Raw genomic sequence first — 20,316 nt, 5'->3', positions numbered from 1 at the left:
TATTTCGAATCCCGAGAAACTTGTGACTATAAATATCCATAATCGACTCTGACGTAGGTCTTATGAATATGTGAACAATTCTGGTAAAAACTCGGTGAAATATTTTCAAACGTCTAGTTTAATGCTCTCGTTCGGTGTAATTATTAAAATCGTTGCATTTGTTTTTTCTTGCTCTATAACAATAAACAAAAATATATATAATATAAATAATTCTCTGAAAAAGGGCGTATATGTTTCATAAATTTTAGGAGGAGTGTAATATAGGTTTTCATAAAAGAAATACCGGCTTGGAATCTCGTAAAAAACAGAATGATTTAAAAAATTAACGTTGGCCTCGTAATTTCGTATCTTCGCGCAGGAATAAATACGGCAGATATTTGGGCGATCCAATTTAGCCTAGATACCCTGTATGCCTCCATGGATCGTTACGACGGTGCACGCATTGAACGTAAAAGAGACAAACGATGGTCGAAAGAGCAATATGGTTGGGGGGGAAAAAAAGAGGGGAAAAAAATTAACGTAACGTAGCGTCAAACGTCAACATACACCACGCCACGAGCGCAATTCTCTCGTTCAGGTGTACGTGATACAACATTTACCTTTTATGATACGGACAATCACATAAAAGTAACTTGCTCGGAGTGCTGTGGTACTCACCGTTGATGTGGAGATTTACGTGAATATGTTTGGGCGGATGAGTGCTGACCTGGCACTGGTACTGGCCCTCGTCGCTGCTGTTCACCGGTTTAATTTGTAGACGCCAGTTGTCCGGGTACTGGAACTGCACTGTATACCGTGGATCTCCTATATATGTTAGTTGGCCCACCGTCAGCAGGTTTAACTTCTCTTCATTATCCTGTCTTCGTACCCAGGACACCTGTCAACAAATGGATCGCGTCATTTTTGTTTGTTTCACATTTACTCCATGTACTCAACACCGCTTTTAAACGGGCAATTTTCTCAGCTGGGAACACTAAGGGCTCCAAACCATGCACACGCGGAAACACTAGACCAAGGACCCTACAAACGAAGGTAATGATTCTTAAAATGAACATCGCTTCTCACAAAGTTTTTCACGCTTCGTTGGACTCTGAGAATTCCTCAGGTTGGAACGGATTTGAGGAGTTCAATTTACGATTCACGTTTTGGGACCCATTTTAAGACTCATTACTTGTACATTATGTGTACAAATAAGTGATCTCAACATCACTTCCAATTGGACAACTTTCTGATGATGCAAGAAACGTTAGACCAAGGACCGTATGAACGAAGGCAATGATTCTTAAAATGAACATCGCTTCTCACAAAGTTTTTCACGCTTCGTTGGACTCTGAGAATTCCTCAGGTTGGGACGGATTTGAGGCATTCAATTTACGAATCACGTCTCGGGGCCCATTTTAAGACTCATTACTTGTATATTATGTGTACAAATAAGTGATCTCAACACCACTTCCAACTGGACAACTTTCTGATGATGCAAGAAGCGCTAGATCAAGGACCATACAAACGTAATGATTCTTAAAATGAACATTGTCACAAAGTATTGTATTGTACGCTTCATTGGGGCTTAAAGGGGATCCCTCAAGTTAGAAGGGATGGAAAGGTTCAACTTACGAATCACGTGTTCATTTTAGGAATCAGTACTGTATATTAGGTGTACAAATAAGCAACTAAATTTTTCTTAAGTTTAAACACTTTTCGTCACCGTTTTATCCATACGTAGACCAAAAATTCGTTTATTAATTTACTTTTAGGTATCTGTTTGTAATTTTTGCAAAAGGTTCTCATCTCCAGATAAAGTTACAGAACTCGTAAATATTATTTGTTAGCAATTTCTGCCTTTGATCGATTCAAAGATATAAATATATATGCCATTTAAAGGAAAAATCGTATTTTAACGTAATCGTCGACACGGAAGTTTGTACCGTGCAGGAATTTTTTTCGAAGCGCCATTAAACCGCGTTATCATGCACCGAAAATGGCAGAGATTCTAATATGCCGTTGCACGCCGGAGCGTGTAGTCTGTTTGCTCGTTATGTCCAAATTCACGGTGAATCGAACGATCGATCGGTACAAGGATAAACAGGATTCTGAAATCCGCAGTTTATCCACGTAACTGGAATTGGATGGCGTTTCCCAGGATTCCCATTAAATGTACACGATATCGTACATCTTCGATACAGATATCTAACCCACTATTATCTAGCCAACAGAGATTGGCGCGTATGGACGGTTATCGTTGTACCGCGCGATCGCTATCGATCATGATTATCGTCGAAATGAATTTTCGACGAAATTTAAAAAAATTTTCCACGCGCATAGCGACACCGATTCCCAATTATTCAATAAAATATCGAAATTATTGAAACGTTTTGCAAGATTGGCGCGTGCACGTTGAGGGCTCATTGTCCGCCAATTACGGACCCGTTCACGGATCGTAAACACGTTATCAGATGTTTCCTCGCCCACGCGCGTAAACAATATCAGTGCAATAAATGTTGTCTTTAGCCTAGTTACGCGTTTTCAAGATAATCGTGCATGGATAATCGGGTTAGTCGACACCGTCGTTAGTAGTAATAGCAACAGTAACGACATTAATAGCTTAACATTACGCTGAGGCTAGCGCGACCGGGATTCAGCGAAGTGCAACGCTTTCAGAATATAGCTACTCCTGCTGGACGAGTTTCCGCGCAGTTCGGCCGACGTTTTCGGTGCTCCGTGACCGTCCGTGTAAATTTCCCTAAAAAGATCATAATATCAAGCTTCTCGAGCACACGAATTTATCGGTCACAGTTTATTCGCTGGGGCAACTGCCCCACGCGTGGCCATTCTCCGAGGTCATTCATAAAAGACGCCGTAAGAGTTTAATGTACTGGTTGGATCACGCAACAACAAGTGGAAGTCCCGATAAACGACGATCGAGGAAATCATCGACGACTGTTTTCATGGTACTAAGTGGGTAATTATTGTCGGTATTCGAAAGACGTAATTTTTTGCTTATTCCTTGGTAATTCCTGTTTTCTTCTTCTTGGATGCTTTATGGCATACGTCACATCGAAGTGTTTTTTTATATGGTCGAACAACAAATTATATTCTTGCATTTAAATTCGTTTGAAATAGGAAATTTATTTTTTGTTAAATATTTTCAACCACTATATTTAATAAAAAGTAAATTATAATAACGATAACTTAACTATATAAATCAATTGCATATTTGATCCAACCCAAATCCTATGTGTTGGGAGGAAAAACACTGTATTTGAATTTACCTTACTTGCTCAAATTTTCTACGTTCGTATGAGAAATGGTTCACAGTTAAAGTGATTCTGATTCGTCGAAAATGAAATTGTGGGAAATTTTCTATATTTTTAGTAATAATTAATTCTAGTGATATTTAACCTAGATCTGTTTCTAATCGTTGCTCAAAGATCACAAAGGATCCTAAAGCGGGAAATATATCCGTCACTATGTTCGAGTAAGATCGTGTTAACATTCGTTTCTCTAAACCCCTTCGCGTGCGAGGTGGAAATTTGGAACTTTGTATGCTCGATCCGGAGAACATACCTAATATATAGGGCGTGTAAAATGCACGAACGTGGAAAGAGGGACTCACGGTTTTGTCTTGGAGCAGGGATATCCTGCAGTCGAGCATGGCGCTGCCACCAGCCTGCACGGTCATATTCTTGCCCTCACCCTCGAAATGAGGACCCCACCGATGATCGTGATGATGCTGGTGCTTGTTCAGCGTGCTATGTGCATCGAAGATATAATACAGCATCGGCGCGTCCGTCGGTACCGATCGCTTTGCCGCCGTCGTCGATTTCGTTGATACTGGATCCGTTATCAGTGGCAGATCTGCAACAAACAACAATACCTGTTAATCCCTGAACCCAGTTTTATCATCAATGTTTTGTGCAGCAGCACAATATCGCACGCCAACTTAATTTTGTGCGAACTGTTTAGGGAGATACGCTTGGAGGCTTCAATATGACTTGTGTTCGGTGTTCTTCTCAGTGTTGCTCTGGGCCAAGGTTGCCCAAAGAGCTAACCTCGCCATGGGCTTACTCAAGACCATGGGAGGAAGTATCAGTCGCCGATTGGGTTTGCATTACTAATACCAATCATTTTGGCGGCGAAGTTGGTCGGTGGGAGGCGGCATGTAACGGTGGTTTTTAATCATTTTTGCGGGCCTGGGTCAGCACTTGGTGCCCAGATGTTTTGCGCGGTACCTGGGTCTGGTCATAAAACGCCTGACACCGGTCGTCGATGTTATTGCAGGTTGAAAAGTCATAGAGTGACTGGATTTGGAGGGTCATGCAGATTTTAAGTGAATTAACTTGTGGCGTCGTCTCCCATGCTCACCACCAGAGGGGTCGCGCTCTCACAAGCGCTCGACCGCTTCCTCGGTTGCTATATATACATTCCTCGAACAACTTCCCAATATCCCAGTCGTCTAAGGTAGGGCCTGCTAGAAAGCCTTACTGATTAGTCCACTAACAGGCCCCCAACCGCCAGTGAAGCAACGCCACAAACTAATTAAATAGCCACCTTAAGGGCATTATTAGGTTATAGGTAAAAACCTTGATTGTTTATGAAAGGTGTGATTCTATATCCGCTGGCTTTACGAATTTACTGTTAAGCTGCAACAATCAACATTCACGTTTCTTCTAAAATAAACAAGTTATTCAAAATAGACGTGTCCACGGTAACTCGATAAATTTAAAACAATAGCAAATACGATCACATACATGAGAATATTTTTCTAATAAAATTTTGTTTAGTATACCTTTCTATAACGCTAGAATAATTCATTTGTTACTATTATATATAGACATGTCACGGTGACTCGGTAAATTTAAAACATTAATAGCAAATACGATCACGTTCGTGAAAATATCTATTCTAATAAAATTTACTTTTAGTAGAACTTGTACTGACATTTTAAAAAAATAATCATTGTATTGCTTTTTTAAGCGTTGTTTATTGTACTTTAACGCGATCTATTATTGCAAGTAAACGTGCCGCGGGCCGCGTACGTCGAACATCCTGTCGTGATATTTACTATCTCTGGAGATTCGCATTTCCTGTGGTTTACAACTATTGGGCAGAAAATTGACAGCTGCCAGTACACGTTGTCTGCGCGTGTCCAGTCGTGACAGCATTTGTTGCAACCGTGTTCGCAATAACAGCGTGCTAGTATTATATCGGTGCTTTTTGCTGACATGTCTGGATTGATAAAATAAAGTGACGAAGAACCAAGATAATTAATACATTATTTAATTCTGTATCTTTAAATTTGTCAAAATGTCCGTTTAATATAATTGACTTTAAAAACGGAGATTGTGCCTTCGTTCGAAACGTTGGATCACTGAAGTATTCGATGGTAAAAATACAAACCCTCAATTTTTCTCACACATTGTTACTGTACAAATTTTAAAGTGACTAAAACGCTTATTTGTTATTTATTGTTACTATAAAAACTTAAGTATTTGAATACTTCCATGTGGGGTTAGTAAACGTTCCCGATTCTCATCATTGTCATTATCATAAAGAGGTTCTAACCCTCCCATATTTTCAATAAAGAAATTCCACAGTCGGTTCGAGCATGCCATAAGTGACTCTCATATTTTATGATTGCGTGGAACTAGTCTCGGAAAGTTATCCTGGAATGTATGTTATCGAATTTATTGCTTCCCGCGACTGATGGGGGAAAAAGACGAATTACAGTAAATACTTGGATATTTGTCTCCCACGCAGGGAGCCAAAAGAATTATAATGTTAATCAAGACGTTTTCCATGGTAAACACAAGGTCTACATATTTCATTTCTTGGTACATTTTTACTAAAATTATTAATATATTTTTTAGGTATTCGTTTTCACGCAATAAATGTGTTATACTTTTATAATTCGTTCATTGATATTTGAATAAATTAGTCGAAGAAGTTTTACCACAACTTGATTTTCTTTTTGATTTCGAGACGTTCGATACAAAGAAGAAATCGTTGTTTAAAAATGATAGTCCTAATTGAGAAGGGCTGGAATTGAAGGAACGGATTGAAAAATCGCGCGAAAGAAAAGAAGGACGAAAAAAGACAATCTTGCAAGAAAGCAACGCGTCGAAATGGATCGGTGTGAATCGCGGGATCCTATTGCTTCCCTTTTTTCGCTGCACGATGCTCCATTGAGTCTCTGCTCCCGTTCCATCCCTTTTCCCACTCCCCTCTATTTACGTTCCGATTGCAGCTCGACGTACCTCGCGTTTTGTTTGTGTTTTCAACCGTTCCCGTATTTTGGTTTCAGACTCCCGATGTTTTTTTTTCTGTTTTTTTTAAATTGTTGAGCCTGCACACGTCAGGTTCTGTTATTTTACCGAACGTATGGATGCCGGATATTATTGAAGAACATTTGTTGTTCGAAAGTAATGGAATCAATCTTGCTCGATCTAATTGCGAAGCAACAAACACCGGTGTCCATCGATAGAAACATCTTCTTTTTGTACACATTGTGGCCCGTAGTTCACTGTAAAAAATTCCATCAGAAAGATTCTATGTTTCAATGGAGGTGCTAAACGATTCTTAAAATGAACCCCGGTGATTTGTAAATTAAATTTTTAAAAATTGTAAAGTCTAAAATATACCCTCGGAGCAGCTGTGCATTTTGTAACAATTCGTCGATAATTTCTAACGATAACGAAGAAAAATCGAAGCTCCGCGAATGCCATTTATCACGAACGCCTCCGTTAATTGCTCCTAGTCTCAACGCGTTTGATAAAACTAGCTTAAGTTAAAAATTCTTATTCCAATTACGCCCCCGGGAAGACACTCATTACCCCACGAAAGATCGAAGGAGGGGGTGGAAACGTGTCCATCCATCTTTTTCTTCGTTGTTCCTCATCGTCCCGACTATGTTCCCATCCATCGCCCTCCGTTCGATCTTTTCCCTTTGCTTCCGTCGTGGAAAATTTTCTGCAGCCTCGTAGGTGGCGGGGCGGAGTGTTGGAAAACTGATCGGGAATTCCGGTGGAACTGTCGAAAGCGTGTCCTGGATACCGAAGAGGAGGCGTCCTGGGTACTTGGTTCGCCTTTCCCGTCGAATATGAAAATCGTTATACGTCGTATTGACATTGGTACCGGGCCGTGATCGGGCTTCCAGCCCCGCGATTTCTACGTGTCTTTCTCTCGCGTGACGTACCTGTACGCGTGACTCGCGTGTGCGAATATTTAAACGACTGGTCGAATCGATTTCCGAAAAATCCCCCGATCCCAATGTACCGACTTTCGCGCTCCGGGCTCTCGTTTTAAATCTTTCGTTCAAACATGACTGTGATTGTTGGCATTGTCTGCGAGGAACGGCTCGGTGAAACGTTCCTTCCAGACGTACGATTTGCCGCGAATCTGTGGATTGATACGGTCCACAGTCGCCCACAGGAATTGAAAATGCTCCAAAAATCACTCTTTCATACCGTTATATACCGAAACTTAGCTAATTTTGAGAAAATGGCAAATGACATCATTAACGAGTCGAATGACAGGCCAAACCCCTGAACTTTGTTTTTGAACAATTTGTCATACAAAATTGTTACTCAATCTTGTTAAAATTTAAGAATCTAGACTAATTTTTTTACCCAGACACGTTCTAAATAATTTTGAAGATTCTTTCTTTTATCCACAGGAAGTTCTGGTATTCTATATTTATAGTTCGTTTTTAGACAGCAACGTGAAAGCCAAAAGAGTTCTCTTCATAAATAAAATAAGTTCGGGCGAAAGTCCAATTTGTAAAGAATTAAAAAATTTCAGAAAATTACCTCGACGTTGAAAACGACGTTGCTCGAAAGTGCACGGATGGTTTATAATTTTTTATCTAAATTTTAGCTCGAGTAAAATGATATTGTATGAAAGAGACAACTTTATTTTAATCAGAATTTAATACTGCACCATTCGAATGCTTCATAAATATTTTTTCCAGCGAGCGTAAAATTACTTTGCATTCGATGAATTACGTTTCATTCCTTGGGAAAGGATTCTCCCTGATCAAACAGTCAGAGCACGTCCGTCTTGATTGAAAAACACAAGTAGAACAACTCCACTCCTTAGCCATGCAAGTAGAGTAGACAAGCTCCCAGCCCGACAAGTGGAACAGTGCCGTACCTGGTCGGACCGATGGATTACAATCTGTTCAACGAACAGAATAGAAACTTTAACTTTAGATATTTTGAAAGGGAACGTAGATCGATGGAAAAAATACAATTTTTATTATAACATTCTGTCTAAAAGAAATTATTTTGAAAAAGAATACTAACGAGTAACTCTGGCGGATTTTTGTCAGACATTTCTTTTCTGTTCGCTGGCACAAAATAACGAGCAAACTTTTCATTTTCACATGCATCTCGTAACCCCGGAACCTCATAATTTTTTCAGCACGATGTTTAAAGCGCTTCGAAATCTATTCGAGAGACTTTTGAAAAGATATCCAACTTGAAAATGAGTTTTTAAATGTGCCTTTCGCGTTTATACCGTTGGAATTTCGAAGGTAGAAGTTGTAGATCGCATTTCTAACTCGAACAACTTCGAAAAGTGTTTGATCGTTGTTGCACTCGTAACTGTTATTCCTTGTTACACGAAAGAATGGTCTTATTTTTTCAAAAATTCACCCGGTCAGCTCCCTTCGAGCCCGTCGCTGAAATCTGGGGAATTTATCGAGCAATCGATCCGAGGAACTCGACTATTTTTTTTCCTATTCGCGGGTAAGAACACAATCACGCTGCCACTCTCGTTAGACGCGTAGATCTCGCGAGCTTCAATCGACCCATTTTTCGAGTCTTGCAAACACTCGAGACTTCTGACTTGGCGCTTTTCCGGGTGGTGTTGCACCGTGTGCATTATTCCATTTCATCGCGGGGAAAACGAAGTTCGAAAAGGATGAAGGACAGCGAAGGAGCAACAGAGATGGCGAAACGCAGACGCCATTAATTCGATTTCGAAGCCTAAGGAGCAACGAAGGACGACAGTTCCCTGTAAATCAACGTCCCTACTCGATCGCTGACCTCGAAGCTCGCGGATGTAATTTTACAAGCCGATTACGATCGCAAAACGAGCATTCACCGCGAAGGAGATCGGATTTCTTCTCAACGATTGGTATCGACAACGTTCTCGTTTATCTTATACCGTAACAGAAATATTCGATACCGTTTATGTACTCGAAAATATCGTCGAGCCAAGATGATATCAAATTACCGATACTTTAAACGATTCGTCTTACGATTTTCTCATGTTTTATTTTGACAAATTATTCAACAATATCTGTTACATGCTTCTCTATTTTTTAATTTCTTAATTATTTCTAAATATTCCAATATGCGTCACGAATGATTCTGAAAATGAACCAGATATGATTCGTAAGTTGAACATTTCTATCTCCGCTGTACGAAAGATGAACATGTCGACTCCGTAGCGATGTTCATTTTACGAATCATTACTGTATATAGAAATTATTCGTACGTGGAAAAGATACAGTGAAACGATTACTGATTTTGAAGAGGCACAAGAAACTACGCTGAGGATTCTAAAAAATTTATAAACAAGAATTAACGTTATATGTTTTGAATTAAAATAAAATTATACATTGGATAAAATGATTTTAACACGATACTATATAATATATATCATATATTACAAATTTTTTCTCGAAATCTATAAAGTATTTAATTAAGAAAAAAAAATTTTTAATAGAAATTACAGAGCAGCCCTTGCGATACAGATATGAAATTTTTAATAAAAATATCCGGTTTATTGATGCTTTTTACATTTGAAGAACTGTATAGAGTCAACGAATGTTACATATAGTTTACAAGATGAGTTATTTAAGTTTAAAACGTTTGACACAATTGACGAAATAAATTCTGGATAGTGACGTCTGCGTTTCGCTATCTCTGTTGCTCTTGGGTGCTAAATGGATACTTGAAAACACCGAGTGTGTGTCGAATGTATAGTTGACCCGAAACGTAATATATACTCCGAGTAGAACCCTTGAATTCTCGTGGAAACGGATAGTGAAAATTTATGCCGAGGCGTCGATCATGGATCATTCTTATGACGAACGACCGGTAGTCACGCTAGTGGTGAAAAACAGTGGAATTGTGGACAGACAGATATAAATGCTAGCAGCGGTTGATGAAAGCCAGATATTAGTCGAGAGCCTCGAATCAATCGTAATGGTAGTCCCCGTGGCCCACAAACGAAAATTTACTTTATTGCGACAGCCTAATCGCATACTGGCATGGCCTACCACTTTGATCGATAACATCAACCGTGCACACAATTCTGATTTCTATAAAAATGATCAAAGATATTTTCGTAAGCTATCGAAAGATAGCAAGTCGAATTAGATTTAAAATCTTATAAATATTTCGGTTTAATTTTCTATCGATTCGTGCATTGTATGTATGTATGAAATTTGATCGTTGTGTCAGTTTAATATCTGTTAATTGTAACTTCCAAGTAGTTGATAAATAGTTCATTGCAATTACAATGATAGGTGGACTAATTGTCATGGATGAATTTTATAATTACAGAATTTAATTGTCTCTTTCTACCTGCAAACGATGATCAATTGTCGATTGTTAATTATCACTAGCAATTACGTTTCGCCCAATACTGTCCAATATTGTTATGTATCGTGATGCACAAGTTTAGGTTGACTGTCTAGAATTTCCATCGGTTTCCAAGATAATGGGCATTAATAGGTACCCGTTCGTACGGTAGTCATTGATATCGATTTCCGGAACCATAGCGTCATCGGTGTCGGGGCACAGACAATCAGTTACCTGCATCTATGATCGTCCTGTTATCATTATTCGCATATTGCCCCCGACAACACCGGAATCGAATGAAAATATTGTCCGTCCGTACAGTTTCCTGCTTTTCTAAAATCACAACAGTTTCCACCACTGACGAGATCGAACAATTACAAACGGTTCAGATTAAAAAAATTGAACGTTAAAATGCTTGGCAGAAAGGTATCGAAATCTAAATTATTTCGAATGAATTTCTCTAAGAACTTATGACAATTATGGTGTATTTATTTCTACCGAAGAAATTAACACGATACTTACAGAAAACCACAGTAAATTTGTAAAAATTCAATCGTGAAAAATTTTTTACAATTAGAAATTATGAATTTGCTAGTTCTAGTGCTAAAATAAAATTAAATCTGGAAGGTCAATCTCGAAAAAAAAATAAAGAGTGACACATTCGATAGCTTTGGAGCTAAACATTATATATTGTATAAACAAATTCGAAACCAGGAAAATGATATTTAAATTTAATCAAAATCAGAGATTACTAAATTAATACTAAGATCGATCCCATCTAGTCGTTAATTCCAGTTAAAGAGAAAGAGTTACGCGCCGATGTCGTTTAAAGACAACTGGCGGATCTCATTTTCGGTCTTAAAGCGAGACACTACTGCGGGAGGACGCGTAACGCGCGCCGCTCTGCGAATTCGAACGCATGCATAAAGCATGAGAGTGCCGGCGTACTGTGCCTCGAATTTGAATTATTTACCGTGGTTAGCCGGACTCGCCGGAATTACAGCGTAGCCGCGTTCGACGATGGAATCGAGGAAACGTGCCACATCGTTGTCCTCGGAACGAAGACGACGTCGCGTGCGCGTCCCCGATACGCGGTCGACTATCCAACGCGGCCATAACGATATTTACGACGCGAAACTCGCGAATTTACAGCCACCGTGCCCTGGTTGCGCCTTTCAATTTCGACGACGAAAGTAAAACCGACGCGAATTAATTCGAGACCGTTTAATGGTCAATCGACTCGCGGCGTGTTCGGTTTCCGGCGCATTCCGGCCATTCGACTCTTTCGGATGGAATACGTGACTGAACATAGCGTTTTTGCGCACCGTTCATTGAGCCTGCAGTTAAGAGAGAATTGATTGGCTCCCGCGTTGCTCGGAACGGACGATTGTTTCTACGCTGATCGTGTATTTTATTTCTCGACGTCGTCCGCGCCGTAAAACGTTGTATGATCGTGGAATGATTCCTATTTGCGTCGACAATACATCGGTACGAATACAATTTTTAATAAAGTTTATAACTGATTTTTTAGAACGTAGCGCAAAAAGCGTATTCGACAACAAACGTCTGAAACTTTAATATATATTTAACTTTAAAATATATTCTCTTCAAATATTTGTTTATTTTCTGAAAAGGAATACGTAATACGTATTATATAGTAATACATATTACAAATTTTTTTTCGTAATCAGAGAAAAAGCTCCGTCCGTACTGAATTTTTTTCTCGAAAATGCGCAGGATTTCGGGGGTATGTCTATTCACTAAAAATGATTGTAATTGACCCTTGCAATCGAAAATAATTTTTCCAAAACCATTTGGAAAGATATAGGCACCTAACGTCTGTCGATTTTTCTTAAAAATTCATATTTCATTTTTAATACATTTGGATGGCGCTGTACAGAAAAGTTGTTCAATACTTTTTTGTAGGTATGTATGAATCCTAGTGCTTTCTAAAATTTCAAGAAAATATATTCACTATTGCGTGAGTTATGGCTGTTTGAAAATGGGACCATTTTTATGGAGTTTTTCTAACCTCACGGGATAAAGCAACAACTTTTTCAATATTGTTGAATTTCTACATATTCTTCATCAAAATACGCGTTGTTTGCCGTTTGAAACATTAAAATCCTCCAATCCGTTTAGAAGTTATGACGTTTTAAAGATACGCATGAAATTTCAGGGAAACATGTGATGTATGGTCAGACATTACATTTTCGGTAAGGAATTTTTTACTCGGAAGTGTGTAGGATTTCGGGGGTATGTGTATTCACCAAAAATGATTGTAATTGACCCACGCAACCAAGAATAATTTTTTCAGAATGATTTGAAATTTTTCAATTTAATTTTTTAATAACTTCTTAACGAAGCCTCCAGTCAAGAAATTGATATTCTTGATTTTCGTATTATTTTGCCCTCTAGAATCTTCCATTAAAATTTTTCCCAAGGGTGATCGAACACCCTGTATACTATACAATATTAGAAATTCTTTTTCGAAATCTGTAAAATATTCACACAAAATAGTCGTATTCAACAATTTCATACAACCACAAATATTGTGCTGAATATTTTTATTCATATATTTTATATACTCATACTAGTCTGGACCTCGAAATTTCAAGAAACTTGACAGACACGACGACTCTTGCTTAAGAATGTTACGTTATTCTTCCTCGTATCGAAGAAGTTATAGTTCCAGTAGAGGTTACCCGGTGCAATTTGCGACGAGTGTGCGGTTGGCAAAGAACACTTTGGAGGTTTCTTCGAAGGTTTACCGTGAATTTCGAGTATATTTAACGTTTTGTAACCCGATCCATTACAGTGGGTCCAGTTTCCGAACTTGGTCGATGTTCAGTTTACTATCCAGTTTACCACCAAGAAGGCATTCGTTTCCAGACTCGGTGCGCGAACTACCAAACAGGTAATTCGCCCGAAACTTCGAATCCCATGGCATTCGGGGGAAGCATACGCACGAAGCACGGTCAAAAGGATCGTCTGACGGAATCGTAAGGGGGAACAGGCCTGAAACTTAGATGGAATACGGCTCTCAACGAGATCAATTTGACGAATTCGTCTTGCGAACGCCGGCACCCACGGGATTGACATTCATCTAAGTATCGCGGAAGCGACACGTTGGCGTTCACACGGCAGGAAATGATCCTCGAGCGGGAATTTACAGCAGATCTCATCTATACCTCCAAACCATGAATAATAGCCAGCTATATAGAGAAGGAACTCTGAACGTTTTATTATTTCAACGATTATATGGACAGTATGTTACTGTAAACGTAAACATCGTTTCTGTACGATAAAATCGAAATATTTTTGGGAAAATGTTCGTATGGTTAAATTAAATAACAATTAGTCGAGAGAAATGATATCCAGAAAATTATCATTTGGGATTATTTATATTATATATTAATGACGTATCCAAAGTTTAATCTAACTAAAGTCTTCGATATAAAATTTTAATTTTAATTTTAAGTAAAAACGTTTAAATTTAATTTTCTATTTATACTATATATTAATGACGTCTCTAAAGTATTTCAAAACATTACATTTTTATTATATGCGGACGACCTTAAGATTTGTCACTGTATCTATAATCAGTAAAACTCTCAACTATGATCTTGACAGATTTCAGGAATGGTGCTCGTCAAATAAATTCTCCCTCGATCTCGATGAGCGTCATATTGTTATTTAGTAATAAGAAAAATAATTTGTAATTATACTCTAAACGGTATTTTACTAACCATACTTAATCACGTTAAAAACCTACAACAATTATTTTACTAAATTTTATAGAATTTTCTCTTACATAAATTTTTATTTTATCTTTTCTTAGATGTCATTTCATTTTATGCTACAGAGGTTTTCCCCGTGAATAAACGAACAAATAAATAAATGAAAAGACACGAGAAGACCCTACAGATTTTATTGGAAGGTTATTTAAAAATAAACTTCGATGGACATACATTCCGTCCTGAATAGCTTCGTAGAAAAACGAAATTCTTTGATTGTTCCACGGGACAAACATTTATTATTCTTTAGCATTAATTATTTTATGATTGTGAATTTTTGGTTCAGTATTTTTCTATAGTGTCTTAATAATATTCGACCTTCACGACCATTAGGATTTATTTTCCTATTCGCTATTCGATCGATCCAGGTCACAGGCTTCGTATACGTTAGAAATAAACGCAATGATTTGAAAATATGCATAAAATTTGACGCGCAGTTTCGCGGGTTAAAATATATGGCTGGCGATCTAAATAGAGTACAATTGTTTGAAAAATATCCCGTCGAGCATGAACGCCCGCCCTTTTCCCGGCTCATCGAATTCAGATCGCGTTTCCGCTCCGGACGACGCGAAATCAGGTAAACGGGGAGGGATACTTGCCAGCCTTAACAGAGCCGGAAACGTGACTGTCAGAACGCGTTAGGATCTTTTCTATCTGTCCGGACGGTGGGACGAGAGGAGGACACGTGTAGTCGTTCGTCGCTCTTTTCTCAGCGGCTCGGGAAGGGCGCGGGGGGAGAAGGAAAGATCCACTTTCGACTGCGAATTCGGGATGCGTTTCCGATTCGACGACGTGAAATCGGCTGAGGGAAATAAGCTCGCCTTTTGGAGCCAGGAACGTGACCTCCTTGCCGCGTCAAGAACCACACGTGCATTTTACGATCGGGACAATGATGGCGTCGCGTTTTTTCCTCGAGGATTCTCCCGCCAAATGCACACACGCGACACCCCAATTACCATTATTGATATATTAACATTATTCGTACCTATTTCGACCAAATGGTGTCCCTTGACAGGTTTACAATTGGATGCAAATAACTGTGGAAATAATCGTTTGGATTATTTTTAACGGTAGTTTCACTGAAATGCGATTTTTTTTTTAATTACAATATTCGTATCGTTAGATTCATCGAATTTAATGTAAATTGCTAATAAACAATATTGTGAGTTCTATAATAGTGGGTATAGAATCTGAAACTTGTCTTTACCTGTTCCATAAATCTAATATGGATATATTGACAGGGAAAAATTATTCAACTTAGAAAGTAATTTCTAGTTAATATCTTGAAAGGTGTTTTTCGACATATTTATATTCGATATTCGATAATACTTTAAATTTGCATGTGTTATAGTTTTTCGTAAATAAATTCCCCAAAAATTACCTAATAATTGATACGAAAATCATCACTTTCAAAAGTGGTATATTTGGGGTTGTGTTTCAATAAGAGAATTTCTTTAAATTGTTTCGAGGAACTGTCGTTCAAGAATTAATTAGAAAATATACAGGGTGTCCGACCACCTCAGGGAAAAATTTTAATGGGAGATGCTAGAGGTCAAAATAAGACGAAAATCAAGAATTTCAATTTCTTGACTGAGGCTTTGTTAAAAAGTTATTAAAATATAAAATTAAAAAATTTCAAATCATTCTACATAAATTATTTCTGGCTGCAAATATCAATTACGATAATTTTCGGTGAATACACATAATCTCGAAATCCTACCCAGTTTCGAGAAAAAAATTCGTTACCGAAAATATAATTTTCTTGTCTAATCATGAATGAATGATTCCCTGAAATTTCATGTATTTCAAATCGTTCTAAAAAAATTATTTTTAGTTGCAGGAGTCGATTATAATCATTCTTGGTGAATAGACATTCCCTCGAAATGCGACGCATTTTCGAGAAAAAAAATTCCTTAACAAAAATATAATGTATGGCCAGAAATGTACTCCCGAAATTTCATGCGAATCTTTAAAACATCATAACTTCTGAACGGATTGGACAATTTTAGAGTTTCAAACGGCAAACAACGCGTATTTTGGCGAAGAATATGTAGAAATTCTAACAATACTGAAAAAGTTGTTCCTTGATCCAGTAAAATGAGGAAAACCCCATAAAACTGGTCCAATTTTCAAATTGCCATAACTCCTACAATAGTAAACGTATCTTATTGAAATTTAGTATGGAAGTAAAGCTCATGGGTACCTACAAAAATGTATTAGACAACTTTTTCCGTACAGCGTCAACCAAATTAGTTACAGATGAAAAACGAATTTTTAAGAAAAATCGACAGGTGTCTAAATTTTTCGAAGAAAAAAAAAATTTCAAATCGTTCTGGTTAAATTATTTTCGGTTGTGGGAGTCAATTACACCGGTCCAACACCCTGTATATATATTTTCTACTATCAAAACTAAGAGCAATAAAAAATGTAGGTTAAAGTGTCATAGAAGTGATCCATAAATAATGAATAATTTCACTTTAGATAAAAGAAGATCTATAAATCTCGATCGTCCAGAGAAGATTTGTGATCATTACGAAATATTCTTCTCGGGAGTTCGGTAGCAATTTTTGGGACACAGTTTCGGAGAATCGCGTCCGAAGGTTGGAACGAAACGCGTATACTCGATACTAAAGTTTCATCAAAATCGACGATTGTCACTCAGAGATATTACCTATTGATCATGTGTCGATACTACCGATAGTATCCACTTTCGACGGACGAGCTGGACACGCGGACTGACATCAATCACGCGAATACAGCGTCGCGCAAAAGTTTTTTAGCTGTCATGCACTCTGATTCTTCTTTGAAACAAAATCGCCCCCCTCTGAAAATAAAAGTAATATTTTCCAACGAAACTTCCGTTTCGTTCTTTTTAATCGTGTTTCGAACTGTTATTTAAAATCGTCGATTTTTCCTTTAAAAAACAGAACCAAGTCGACTTTCGAACCGTGTTGTACGAGTGTATCCGAGTTGTTACAATTAGTCGAAATTGCATGGCGATATTTCGAGACTACGAAACGGTGATTCCTTTTTCGCGAGGGAAATGAAATATAGAACGGTGTTGGGGATCTGCGCGCGCGAGCATGGCGATTTAACGGTCGACTTATTTTTGGAAACACGCTACAGTCCGTAATTAGACGGAATCGATATCTCCGATATTTGGACGGTGTGGTATACGGTAGACAGATTATGACGGAGTTCGCGTGTAGGGAACGTCGGCGCAAAATGGCAGTTTCGAAGCGCGATGTCGTGACAGGGTTAATTCGACGATACTTCGAACCGATGCGATCGGGGAATAACGATTGTCGATTGAAGATCTATTCATACCTTCGAACAAATCATATCAGATGTTCGACGCATTCGATCACACCGTAATCGTTTGCATTACACTTGTGATATATGGAGGAAAACCAAAATAAAAATTATACGAGAAAATTTGTTTGCTTATAAAAGTTAGTAAGATAATTATTGTATCGATATCCTCTCAATAAAATCTATAGGGCCGACTCGTGGCTTTTCATTTATTTATTTGTTTGTTTATTCGCAGGAGAAATCTTATAGTACAAAATGAAATAACACGTAATGGAAGACAAAATAAAAATTTATACCAGAGAAAAGTTTTTTGCATACAAAAGTTACTAAAATAATTATTGTATCGAGATCTTTAACATGATTAAGCGTTGTTACTGGAATTTAGAATATATAACTATAAATTATTTTCCTTATTACTAAATCTAACAATATCTAACAATCTAACAACGAGCATATAATAGAAATTTACCGTGTGGGAACACTTTAAAACTGTCATTAATATACATAATGACAATGCAAATAGGAAATTAAATTTAAGTGTTGGAATTAAAATTAAAATTTTATATTTATGATAGTTTATAGATAGATTTATTTAATTCAGCTTACATGAAGCATCTTTGAAAAATGTGTGAAAGATGAATGAAAAATTGTTCAAAAATCCAGGATGTCCCGTAAGCGTCGAAACCGATTCTTCTTCTTTCAGTGGCCCTAAATATTTGCAACGGAAGTTATGGCAGGCTCGAAGTAATTATCACGCGTTTCGTGCACCATCGCGGCTGCGTGACTCCACGCAACGGCCATTATTTCCTAACACGCTCTCCGTTTCTTCCGAAAAAGCCCGCAAAGTACGATGAATATTGTTCCCTGGTAGCCGTTGAGTAAGATTTATCAACGATCGAGGCTTGAATGGTTTGCCGGGCAGGATTTGAATCCCGTTGATTCTCGTGGCTGTCGCGGATTGCGTACAAAACGAACGATATCGAGGGATTAAAGCGAAAGAGAACAAAGAATCATTTTAAAAAATTGCAAACTGGTCCGATCTGCAGCATTGATATTAAAACAGTCTTATGTAACATGTTACAGAAATGAGCATAAGAGGAAGTGAGACAGAAAATGAAATTACAGAAATATTTCTGGCCACACATTATATTTTCTGTAAAGAATTTTTTTCTCGAAACTACGTAGGAATTCGGGAATATGTTTATACACCAAAAATGATTGTAATTGACCCCCACAACCGAAAATAATTTTTTCAGAAAGATGCGAAATTTTTTTTCACCCAAAAATTTAAACACCCACCCCTTGTCACTCTTTCTTAAACATTCATTTTTCATTTTTAATAAATTAGTTTGACACTCTACAGAATAGTTGACTAACACTTTTTTATAGGTATCTATGAGCTCTACTTGCCCCAAAAATTTCATTGAAATATATTCACTATTGTAGGAGTTATGGTCGTTTGAAAATTGGCTTATGTTTATGGGGGTTTTTTAACTTTACGGGGTTAAGCAACAATTTTTCCAAAATTTTTAGAATTTCTACATACTCCTCACCAAAATACGCGTTGTTTGCATTTTGAAACATTAAAATCCTCCAATCCATTCAGAAGTTATGATTTTTTAAACATACGCCTGAAATTTCAGGGAAACGTGTCAACGGTATGGTCAGATATTATATTTTCGGTAAGGAATTTTTTTCTCGAAAGTGCGTAGGATTTCGGGGGTATGTCTACTCACCAAAAATGATTCTAATTGACCCACGCAACCAAAAATAATTTTTTCAGAATGATTTGAAATTTTGTATTTTCACCGAAAAATTTGTCCACCTATACCCTGTCGATTTTTCTTCAAAATTTGTTTTTGACTTTTAATAAACACAATCATGGGTAATGTAGTAGTACAATTCATTAATAAAAAATAAAATATATAAAATTCCTATGCTCTATTCGTCAACTGTTTAGTATCGACGTCACTGTTCGATGCATGCGTCTGTGACTTTTTTGTTTGTGTGAAATATAATCCGTAACATTTATCGAAGAATAGTCGGGGTAAATATGAACTCTAATGCATCTTGTATTTCATATGTATCGACGGTGGATAAAAAAAATAGGAACCTTGGTGAAAAATTCTCAAATCGGTAAACTCAACACGTTCTTAAAACGTGTCAGAAATAAGTGTGCAATCGTTAACCCGACCCTCTGAATAAATTAGTCAGAGAATTACTTTTACGAGACTTTTCCCGCCAACTTCCGCAATGCGGTTGGCCGAACGATGCTCGTAAGCCGCGTATTTCAACGATGCACGCAGCAACGGAATAGAATTTCAAAAATTCGCAGCTTTCCGGCCAAGCAAATCGCGAATCTCTTCCGAAATACCGAATACCCCGGGAATTTATAATATTTTCCATTTTGCGGCGCACGAATCGTCGTTCCATTCGAAGCAGCCGAACCGTGTTTAAAGCACCGACTCGCCTCGAAAGCAGAAATTTTCACACCTCCTGACGCCCGAATGCCGGAATCTTGAAATTTAAGTGGGAAGAAAGAGCAGATTTGCCCCTTCGGATTCCTTCAATTTTTAGCATGAGAAATACGGGGTGTACAGAAACAATCGATGTTCCAA

At 37.8% G+C, this 20,316-nt stretch overlaps 1 protein-coding gene across 1 annotated transcript in view; it reads right to left on the bottom strand.

The window, feature by feature from the left end:
- LOC122400165 (zwei Ig domain protein zig-8-like) overlaps positions 1–20,316 on the bottom strand; it is a 63,995-nt gene that overhangs the window by 33,234 nt on the left and 10,445 nt on the right. The window contains exons 2-3 of the mRNA XM_043401479.1: positions 3,614–3,855; positions 658–877 (exon numbers count right to left, since the gene is read on the bottom strand). Of these exons, the coding sequence (XP_043257414.1) occupies positions 658–877; positions 3,614–3,855 (462 nt within the window). The remainder of the gene's footprint in view (positions 1–657; positions 878–3,613; positions 3,856–20,316) is intronic.

This window comes from Colletes gigas, unplaced genomic scaffold, assembly GCF_013123115.1.
Source record: "Colletes gigas isolate AHSC1104 unplaced genomic scaffold, ASM1312311v1 Colletes_gigas_Sc00016, whole genome shotgun sequence".
NCBI lineage: Eukaryota > Metazoa > Arthropoda > Insecta > Hymenoptera > Colletidae > Colletes > Colletes gigas.
The sequence above is the reverse complement of the archived record's forward strand: the minus strand, read 5'-3'. Positions and strand labels throughout refer to the sequence as shown.